Here is an 11,503-nt window from a genome sequence, read left to right on the forward strand (position 1 = left end):
TCTGTAGACAGGGTTCTGATAGACAGACTGTCTCTCTCTCTTTCTCTCTATTCCCAGGAATTTCTCTATTTCCTCCTTGAACATAACGGCTGAGATGCCATTATCCTACAGCGGCAGACCATTCCCAAAGGATCACCACCTTTTGAGTGGAGAATCACTTTCTCATTTCTGTCTGACACAGCCGACCCTCCATTTGTTCTGATTGGCCTTGGAGAAGAGGGGGAGAGAGAGGGAACCGAAGCCTGAGCCAGAGAGCACACAGATTCTCTGCACCGATCCTGACAGGAACTCTCTGTGTTTGAACACAATGGCCTCTTATTCTTTGGACAGCCCTATCATCACAGGAACCCAGCCTGTTGAGTTGCATCTTTTCTGAGGGACGTGCCTCCTTCCACAGAGACAGACACTGGTCAGATTGTCTCAGGACGTGTTTCTCACCAAAAACAGCTGCAGGAGAAATCTCTCACTACCAGACTCCCAAGGCCCCTTGTCCTGAGAGCTAACAGATCAATGAACGTCCACCTCCCTCGGATCACTGACTCCGGGCAATGGGATGCCCTGGCAGCCCTTTTCCAAACCTTCACCCTGACCCTCCTCCATCACCTGCCCACCCTCTGGGGCTCACCTCCGCTTTCGCTCTCTTCTCCGATGCCATCAGCTGGACTTTGTCTCTCTGCTCTTTTGGTGATGAGCGGTACATGTCCAACAGGAGTTTCATCTCCTTCTGACTCTCCTGCGCTCTCCTGTACACACCGGGGGTGGGGGAAACAAAAAGGAAAAAACAGCACAGCGGTTAGGTGACTGACCTCGCAGTTCACAGGCCTGAACTAAAATCGGAGAGGCACGAGTTCAAATCCTGGCCCCGGCAGCTGCGATTTCACAATCGATTAAATATAAGAAAGAAAGCACATCTGGACATTAGTAAAGATAAGGGTGCTGAGCTGTCTCTGGTTCACTCTGGATGTGTACTGCTGTAATCTACACAGTCCTACAGCAATGTTGTTCACCCTTAACCACCCTCTGAAATGGAACCGGCCACTCACTTGCGCCCATAAGAGTTTCTCAATGCCTCATCCCGTCATGCCTACATCCCACGGGTGAAGAGAAGTAAGTGGGGACAGGATAAGGAGGTGCTGCATATTCAGTGTTCAAAAACAGAGGCTTGACCATAAATTTATACCACACCGATTGTGAAGCGTACTGTGCTCTTCCAGTCTCCGTATCCCCGAGTTATTCCACACTGGGAGCACTGCGCACAGTCCCTGTCTCCGTATCCCCGAGTTATTCCACACTGGGAGCACTGTGCACAGCTCCTACACAGGACATACAGCCATCAACTTACTTCAGTTCCCCTCGGAGCTGTTTGACCATCTCCGCCTCCTTTTTCTTGGCGTCTTCAGGTTTGCTCCTCTCCCTCTCCTTCTCCACCTTGTCCTTCTCCCGTTCTTTCTCAGCGTCCTTCTCCCGCCCCTTCTCCCTGGCCCTCTCTCTCTCCTTCTCGCGCCTCTCTCGCTCCCTCTCTTTCTCTTTCTCCTTCTCCTCTTCCTGCTGTTGCTGCTGCTGCTTGCGTTGCTTAGCCGCGTCGGCCTCCTCTTTCTCCCTCTTGCTGCTGCTGTCCTCGGGCTCCTGTTTGACATCCGGGCCTTCCTCCTTGACAAGCTCAGCCCCAGCCTGTGTCTGCGTCCCGCCGGATCCCCGCGACCGGACCTGGAACAAGAAACGGAGAGTGGGGACGGTGGTGGACAGTGTACTTTCCTGAGGACCGTCAACCCGCACCATTCAACAAGCCCCCAAGCCCCGCAGCTCGCTTACTCCCACTCGAGAGTCAGGAAGGGCCCAGGCTTGGACTGGGCCTGTGCTGACTTCACAGGCGGAGCTTCTGATAGGCTGCCAGAAGAGACCGACCAGGACAGGTCTGGGATCAGGGACCTCATCCGAAATGGAGAGACTTAAGCAGCTAGAATCGCTGGGAGGTGATGGCCTCATTAATCCAGACCATGCTCTGGGGACCCGGGTTCGAATCCCACCCCTGGCAGATATTGAAATTTGAATTCAACAAAAATACGGAACTAAGAATCCAATGACAACCACGAAACCATTGTCGATTAGCGGTTCACTAACGTCCCTTTAGGGAAGGTAACTGCCATCCTTACCTGGTCCAGCCTGCACGTGACTCCAGGCCCACAGAAATGTTCATAGAATCCCTACAGTGTGGAAACAGGCCCTTCGGCCCCTCCGAAGAGCATCCCACCCCGACTCATTCCCCTACCCCTCTGTTTCCCCATGTTTAACCCACCTGGACACTACGGGACATGGCCAATCCACCTTAACCTGCACATCTTTGGACTGTGGGAGGAAACGGAGCACCCGGAGGAAACCCACACAGACACAGGGAGAATGTGCAAACTCCACACAGACAGTCGCCTGAGGGTGGAATCGAATCCGGGTACCTGGCACTGTGAGGCAGCAGTGTTAACCACTGAGCCACCGTGCCACCCATATTTGTTATTAATTTGATTTAGAGATGGGCAATAAACGCCAACCAAGCCAGCAACGCCCTCAATCCCGTGAATTAATCTTTTAGTAGATCATTGCCCCGGGGGACCAGGGAAGAGTTCAAGAGAAATGGTTTGCGCTGACGGAAATTTGGGTCAAATATAATTGACCAAACGAAGGTGGAAATGAAGGGAGCAATTTTTTTTTATAAACAACACGCAGCGAGCTGTTTGTGATTTGGGACGCTGAGAAGACCACCGGCGATGGACGCAATTTAAAAAACACATTCCCAAGGGAACAGGCCATGGATTCGAACAGGGTCCATTCACAGGAGTTGCGAGTAGGGGCAGGCCGAGTCATACAGGAGGTCAAACCGCGTCGTTCCTCAAGGGGGTGGCAGAGGCTCGATGGGTCAAACGGCCTCAGTCTCAGTCTGCGCTGGGGTATTTGTCCCCCCCCCGCACCCACCGAAACTCCCAGTCGCCGCTGCCATCTGACCCCCCCCCCCCCCCCCAAACCACTCCGAGTGCCTTCACTCACCAGGCCCAGCTCGCTGTGGGTGTCCCAGACTTTCCTGCGCACCTTGGCCAGCTCGGTATGACTGTCTCGCAGCCGCCGTTTGTAACGTTGGACATCACCCTTCAGCTGATGGTTGTGGTTCTGTAGGCTGCTGATCAGGTGACGCATCTCCCGGTTGATGGGCCCTGAACAGGACGAGGGGAGGGGAGTGGAGTGGTGGTCAGAGATCCTGGACAGGGGAGAGTATCCCTACCCCCCACCTCTCATAGCGTTGGATGAGCGGGAGCAAGAGCTTTGTCTCGTGTGGTTCTGCGCCCAACTGGCCCCAATCTCCTCCATCTCATCCTTTTCCCTCCAATTTGTTCTCACCTCCCCTCCATCATTTCCACCGTCGCTCTTTCCCTGCCTTCCCTGCCTTCCCCATCTCTCTCCATATCTTCCCCCCTCTGCCCCCTCTTCCCCGTTCCCCTTCCCCTCCTCCTTTACTCATAAATCCCCCCCTGCCCCCAATCCCACGCCCCCCACCTCATCCACCACCCTCCAATCTTCCCCGCCTCACCCCCTGACTGCAAACCCCTCTTCCCTCCACAATCACACCCCCACCCTCAATCCCCACCACCTCTTATACATCGTCCCTCCACCCACCCACCCATCCATCCATCCATCTTCTCTCTCCTTCCCCTTTCCTCCTTTCTCTCCCCATCCATCAGCCACCTCTCATCGCCCACTCTCTCCTCAGACTCTTCCCCCCACCTGGTGCTGCCCCCACCCCGCTCACCGGCTTGCTCGTTGGCGGCGAGGGTCTGCTCAAATTCGATTCGCAGCATCTCGTACTCTTTCCGGACCTGGGCCAGCGTGTCCTCCAGCTGCATCACTTCAGTGCGCAGCTTCTTCTGCAGGCCTACCTCATCGCCCTGCGGACCAACACAGGCAACAGCGAGGACAACCGTTAGCACAGGCCTTGCCCCACACACAGGGGGTGGGCGGGGTGGGTGGGGGAGAGGGGACATGGGTTACACCACGACCCTCATCCCCATCCCCGCCTCCACACACAGAAACGCGTGCGCGCACCGTCCCGTTCGCCCCATTTCCCATTCCTCCCCCCCACCACAGGGTCACACGCACCGACCACCGACCACCCCCCACCCACCCCCCCCACCCCCCACCCCCCACCCCCCATCCCCCCAGGTTGCACATGCTGCCCTGTTCCGTCCCGCTTCTCCACACCCCCCCAAACCACAGGATCACACACGCCGCCCTCCCCACCCGTTCCCCACAGGGTCACACACACACACCTCCCAGCCCCCACACAGGGTCAAACACATTGTCCCATCCCGTCCCCCACAGGGTCACACACACACACACACACACACACACACACACACAACCACCACCACCACCACCACAACCGCCACCGCCCACCGCCCAGTCCCCAGGGTCACAACACACCGCCCCCTGACCTTTGCCAAGGCCACAGATTCCTGGCCTCCATTCCCAAACAGTATCCAGTGATCTTTCACTGACCTTCACAGGGTGCCCAGTCGGAGTGGGAGTGGGGTGGTGGGGAGAAGGGGGTGGGGGGGGGGGGGCGAGCCGGAGGGGGGGGGGGGGGGGGAGGGGGGGGGGGGGGCCAGTCGGAGTGGTTCTGGGGCCAGGGCAGGCACCGTGCTCACCTCCATCTGCTCCACTTGCCGTTGGTGTGTGGTGCGGGTGGTGAAGAGCAGGCTCCGGGCATCGTCCATCTGGGCCTTGAGCTGCAGGCTCTCATTGTACAGCACAGAGAACTGGGATTGCAGGCAACGGAACTCCGGGGAATCCTTTACCATCTCATTGGCAAGAGACTTCAACTGATCCTGGACACAGGGCACACAGGTTAATCCAAGTGTGATAGGGAGGGTGGGGGGGGTGAGAGAGAGAGAGCGAGAGAGAGAGAGAGACACACACAGACGCGGGGAGGGGGGGAGAGAGAGACAGAGTAAAGGGGGGGGATACAGAGAGACAGGGCAAGGTGGGGAAGGGAGCGCACAAGTGAGAGAGAGAGTGAGCGCGAACGAGAGGGCGAGACAGCAAGCGCGAGCAAGAGCGATTCACCAAAGTAGAGCATATGCAGGAACGGAAAAAGGCTACTTAGCCCCTTGAGCCTGTGCATAGGGACACAGAAAGGTCATTCTGCTCCAGCTGTTCTCTACTGTATGAGGGAGACGACAGGAGTAGGCGAGAATGGGAAATGGATCGGGGGATCTTGTACAGGCAGAACGGAGATGAAGTAGACAGAGGATTAGAAGGGAGTGTGTGAACAGTGAAGACAGGAGCAGGCTGATCAGTGGGAGCGGAGTTTTGGAGGGGGTGGGTGGGATGGAAAGGATTAGAACTCACCCTCAGCTTCTCGTTGTCACCAGTAACCATCTGGAGATCCTGCCGCATCTTCTCTAGCTCCGAGAGACGGTTCAACGCTAACTCCTTGTTCTCTTCCAGGTCACAATTCATTTCTTCAAACTACAGGGAACAAGCAGTACTAACATTACCAAGAGGTGCTGCACCTCCGACAGCGCGGCGCTCCCTCAGCCTGCGACACTGAAGGAAGGCTATTTTCCTACAGGAGGATGTAGTGGTGATTTTCAAGAGTAATAATGGCCTGAGGAAGTTCAGGTTATATGGAGAGGTCGGGAAAGATGGAATTGTCCTGCTTAAAGTAGAGCAGGTAAGGGGGACATCTGATCGAGATGTTCAAAACTGTAAAGAGTTTTGAGCAGGCCTATGAGGGAAAACTGCTGACAATGACCGAGGCTCAGAAACCACAGGATGCAAATTTAAATAACCACATAAATTCAAGAGAAAGGGATATATTTTGATGCAGTGAGATGTGATTCAGTGACAACTTTCAGAACAGAATTGGATTAATACATGGAAGGGAAATCTCCGCAAGTGGAGCGTGAGTCTAACTGAATCAGTCTTTTGAAGAGCTCGCACTCGAATCGCAGGCTGAACAGCCTCGTGATGTGATGGTGTATTTGGATGTGTTACTTGGAGTGAGCGTTCAGCTGCTGATTCGATGTTGGTATGCCAAAGGCAGTGAGCAGTCAATGTGCCAGTTCTGAGGGATAACACTTGATCCAGTGAGATTACCAAGAGCTAAGGCGATCAGAAACGCCGAATGCAGCCTTTACCCCGACCGCCTGGATAGAGGACATGACCCAGCCCCTGTCCTCCCCCCTCACTGCGGCTCTGCGGAACAGTACCTTTCGCGCGTTGATGGTCACAGTCCCACCGTACAGATTACTCGATCCTCCATAGACTTTGTAACCTTTTGATTTGACCTGGAGCAGCAGAGAAAAGGCCAAGTGTCAAACTCATCACAACATTACAGCCAATATATACACCTGGGAGAGTTTGATGGGGACAGTGTAGATGAATCTTCACTCTGTATCTAACCCTGTGCTGTCCCTGTCCTGAGAGTGTTTGACAGGGGCAGTGTAGAGAGAGCTTTACTCTGTATCTAATCCCGTGTTATCGCTATCCTGAGAGTTTTTGACAGGGACAGGATTAAAGGAGCTTTACTCTGAGTTTAACCCCATGCTGTACCTGCCCTGGGAGTGTTTGATGGGGACAATGCAGAAGGAGGTTCACACTCTGTTGAATGTGAGGCGTATCTATCCTGGGACAGCACATTGCTGACACTGAGTATGTAGCGCCCCACTAACAGTCAGGATATTGGAGTGATTGTAAGGAGGTCAGCCAGGTGGAGCTCAGGAATATGCGGCTGTTAATCGGGTCCAATCAGGGAGCCCTGGCTGACAATAAAAAGGGCGTGTGTCAGAGATACTGACTCTGAATGAGGCAGTGTTAGAGTCGAGGACCACTCCTGTGTAAATACAGACCGACTTGGTGATGGATACTGGCCTCTGCAGAGTTATTTGAGATGTAACTCTGTTCCCTCCGAGTCCCTCCACATTCTCACCCGCTCGAGCACCTCCGCCAGATGCCTGTTGAGTCTCTGCTCCCGTTTGCGAATCTTGTCAGTGTCCCACTGCAGGTCCTCGATTGTGGTCTGCATGTCTGACAGGCGACTCTCTGCCTCCTCGAGCTTCCCCTGGAGCTCCGAGAACTGACGGGCAGGGATGGTAAGACAAAGAGAGCGAGAGCGCGCACGAGAGAGCGCGCGAGGGTGTATGGAAAACCAAGGGAGGAGCAGCAAAGTGTGGATAAACGGGATAGAGTCACAGAAAGAGTTAGTGTGAGGGAAAGACACACGAAAATGGGGAGAAAGGGGGCGATGGAGTGAGGGAGCGAGAGAGAAAGGGGGCGACAGAAAGACAGAGAGGGAAAGGGAGAGATAGGTGTGTGAGGATAAAAAAAGGGAGAGAGAATGATCATATATTTACTCATTGGTGCAAAACAGAGATGTTGGGAATACAAAATAAGATTTGAGAAAGGATTTCATCAGCACACAGGGGGCAAAATTGAGACTAATGGACCAATGGTGGCCCCTCATTTAATCTAGCCGGTGCCACAACAAACCCCTCCCCAAAACCAGATTCCACCCCCTGCTCGCCCACGCCCCTCTCCCGGGACATCCCCCTGGGTCTTGCCTCTTGTGACATCTTGCGATGTTTCTCCCGCAGGCAGTCTGTCAGCTCCAGGAGCCTCTGATTCTCCTTCGAGAGGAGCGCGTTCAGCTCCCTCAGGGTATCCTCCAGCCGGGGCGAACCTGGGACAGTCAGCAGTCACACAGTTAAACACAGCGGTTAGGGGCAACATGGAAGATAGCGAACGCGAGTTCCTCAAAACGGGAGGCTGACAGAGAATAAATGAAAAGAGACGAAACAGGAAACCAGAGGCCAGTCGGTCTAACACAGTCTATCACGGGGATAGCACTGGGGTCGACGATCAAGGAGGCTACAGAAAATTCTCAATGCAATCAGGCAGAATCAACACTTTTTTCTCCCCCCATTCATTCACAGGGGATGAGGGCATCACTGGCCAGGGCAGCATTCATTGCCCATCCCTAATTGCCCAGAGGGCGGTTGAGAGTCAACCACGTTGCTGTGGGTCTGGAGTCACATGTAGGCCAGACCAAGTCGGGACGGCAGTTTCCTTCCCTACAGGACATTAGTGAACCAGATGGGCTTTTCCCAACAATCGACTCACGGTCATCATTAGTCTCCTTGATCCCAGATTTGTGAAGGAGAAAATCACGTTTTGTGGATTTATTGGAATATTTGAGGAGGTGATAAGGTAAAAGGCCAATCTGATGGATGCACTGTATTTGAATCCCAGACTGCATTTGACGAGGTGGCACAGCAAAGGTTATTGAGGCAAATATTACCACAGAGCGGGTGGTGGGGGGTGCGGTGAGTGCAGAGGCAACGTATTGTCCGGGACACGAGACTGTGGTCGGTTAATAGAAAGTACAGCAAGCACAAGTGATTATGTTCAGATCGGCAACATGTGATAAGTGGAGATTTTTTATTCACGCACAGGATGTAGGCATTGCTGGCTGGGCCCGCATTTATTGCTCAGCCTCGCTGCCCAGAGGGCGATAAAGAGTCAACCGGGTTGCTGAGGGTCTGGAGTCACGTGTAGGCCAGACCGGGTAAGGATGGCAGTTTACTTGCCGAGGGGACATGAGTGAACAAGATGGGTTTTTACAACAATCGGCAATGTATTCACGGTCATCGTTAGACGCTGAATTCTAGATTCCAGCACCAAGGCCTCAATGATTTAATGTTTACCTTAGTGACCTGGTTGACGGTGTGGGGTCACTAAATGGGAACATGGCGCAAAGGTAGGCGGGAGAGTTAGTTGTGAAGAAGGTTTAAGGAGGCTACAAATATATATATAATATATAGAGCACTTTGTTCACATGGAGAGACAATGCAGAATCGCTCATTTGTTACAGTGCAGAACGAGGCTGTTTGGCCCATTGTGTCTATGCTGACTCGTTAAATGAGCACCATTCCCTTGTGCCAATCTCCTACCCTTACACACCATTTCTATCCAAATAACCAGCCAATGCCTCCCCTGAATGCCTCAACTGCACCTGCCTCCACCATTCTCCCAGGCTGTGCATTCCAGACCCTAACCCTTTGCTGACTGAAAAGCCTTGTTCTCACTTCTTTAGCAAAGCGCTTTAAATCTACGCGCTCTCGTTCTTTTACGAGTGGGAACAGCTTTACCCTATCTACCCGAACCAGCCCGCTCATGATTTTGAAAACTTCCACCTGACCTCCACTCACGCTCCTTCTCTCCAAAGGAGAACAGTCCCGACCTCTTCAATCTATCCTCATCACTGCAGCGGGACCAATCTCGTAAACTGCTTCTGCACTCTCTCTCTCTAGTGTGTTCACAACCTTCCTGTAATGTGATGGCCAGACTGCACAGGAGCTGAGGGTCCCTGGTACAGGAATAATAAAAACGGCCGTGTGCAGGTGCAGCAAGTGATCAGAAAAGGGAAATGAACGTTTGTGGCACAGGGGGGGCATTGCATATTGAAGTAAAGATATACTGCCTCAAGTCATTACTCAATCCACATCTGTCCAGTTTTGGTCTCCTTACCTCTGGAAGGATATGTTACAATAGATGCTTGTTTGTTTGTGGATGTGATGCCATTCACTCCCTCCACCACTGAATAGAATCTACTATCTACAAGATGCACGGCAGAAATTCATCAAAGATCCTTAGACAGCACTTTCCAAGCCTACAACTACTTCCATCCAGAACGACAAGGGCAGCAGATACATGGAAACGCCACCACCTTCAAGCTCCCCTCCAAGACACTCACCACCCTGACTTGGAAATATATCGCCGTTCCTTCACGGTCGCTGGGTCCAAATCCTGGAATTCCTTCCCTTGAGGCATTGTGGGTCAACCCACAGCAGGGGGGCTGCAGCGGTTCAAGGCGGCAGCTCAGCCCCACCTTCTCGGGGGGGGGGGGGGGGCAACTAGGGACGGGTAATAAATGCTGGGCCCAGCCAGAGACGCTCATATCCCACAAAAATGAATAAAAACAAAAGCAGCTCAGATAGGGGTTTTGCTCAACCCTATCCTAGGTTTCGGGGTATGGAAGGAAGGCACAGTTACCCCAGGAAGAAAGGTTCATCCTGTATCCATTGGGGTTTAGAAGAATAAGAGGCGATCTTACTGAAATATAAAAATCTTCCAGGAGAGGGTACAAGGAAGGGTAGACTGTTTAAATGTATTGAAACTCCTACCTTGAGGACACAGATGAGGAGAAATTTGTTCTCTCACAGGGTTGTGAGCTTTTAGATCTCACTTCCCTGGAGAGTGGTAGATGTGAGGTGAGTGAATATTTTTAAGGCAGAAGTAGATAGCTCTTTAGAAGGTACAAGCAGTGGAAGACTTTTCCCCTCACACACATCAAAACTACAACGCAAGAAACAGAGTTGGAAAAGGGGATTCCAAATCACACAGAATGAGAAGACTGTCTTTTTTAATTAATCCATGAGACAATAGGGGTCATTGGCTACACCAGCATTCACTGCCCATTCCTAATTACCCAAAGGGCAAGTGAGAATCAACCACATTGACTGTGGGTCTGGAATCACCCATGTAGGACCAGGTAAAAATAGTGGTTTCCTTTCCTAAAGGATATTAGTGAACCAAATGGGATTTTCCAACAATCTGCAATGGATTCATCATCATCGTTACCCTCTTAATTCCAGATTTTTATTTAACTCAAATTCCATCATCTGCCGTGGCGGGATTCGAACCCAGGTCCCCAGAATCTTATCCGGGTCTCTGGGTTAACAGTGCAGCGATAGGCCATCGCCTCCCCTTATCGTTGCTTGGGCCACTGTTGCCACAAAGGTGCTGAAAGAGCAGTTGACTGTCGATCTTTGGTCTCCAGCCACACCTTTATACTCTGATTGGTCCATGCGTTGCCAAGGGAATGTGACCAATTGGGGAGTCCACTCACCTGGCCGGGCGGCAAAGATCAACAGTTAACTGCTTCCCCCCCCAACCCTGCATCGCCGTGGTAATGATGGCTCAACCAATCAGCAGATCTTCTCAAGCCGTGTGAAATTTTTTTCAACCTTGTCCCTCACCCTTGCTGCTGACCCACTCGGCCAGCTGGTCGATCCTGAGCCGGAGCTTCTCGAAGACGTCGGCGGTGCCGGACATGGCCTGATGGGAAGACGTCACACGCTCCTGGAGCTGCAGTTCCATCTCCTCGCTGGTGCTGCTGGCCAACATGGCCAGGAACGGCAGAGCACTCTCACTCTGGCCCTCCCTGCACGCTGTAGGGGGGAGAAAATAACAGCAAGGCAACAGTCGCCATCACACAGGAGTCTCACAAACCCCACCACAACAACAACGTGCAGTTAGATGAACGGGGCATGGAGTAAAACATCCCAAGGTCTTTCACATCAGCGCAAACCGCACAGGGAAGTGAGTTGGAGACAAATAAGGAGATCTGATCAGAAGCAAAGAGGTTTACTTTAATGAGCATCTTAAAAGAACAGAGAAA

At 52.7% G+C, this 11,503-nt stretch overlaps 1 protein-coding gene across 1 annotated transcript; it reads right to left on the bottom strand.

The window, feature by feature from the left end:
* Positions 1-6: 6 nt before the first annotated feature.
* On the bottom strand, positions 7-11,273 carry LOC125482016 (E3 ubiquitin-protein ligase BRE1A-like; the record flags this gene model as incomplete). Its single annotated transcript, XM_048593987.1, has 10 exons — positions 7-743; positions 1,343-1,707; positions 3,037-3,200; positions 3,794-3,929; positions 4,689-4,868; positions 5,392-5,511; positions 6,255-6,332; positions 6,974-7,120; positions 7,605-7,723; positions 11,082-11,273. Coding segments are annotated over 10 exons (1,664 nt in total), but the record flags the coding sequence as incomplete, so codon positions are not given.
* Between the last annotated feature and the right edge of the window lie 230 nt (positions 11,274-11,503).

This window comes from Rhincodon typus, unplaced genomic scaffold (assembly GCF_021869965.1).
Source record: "Rhincodon typus isolate 14 unplaced genomic scaffold, sRhiTyp1.1 hic_rhity00005024, whole genome shotgun sequence".
Lineage (NCBI taxonomy): Eukaryota > Metazoa > Chordata > Chondrichthyes > Orectolobiformes > Rhincodontidae > Rhincodon > Rhincodon typus.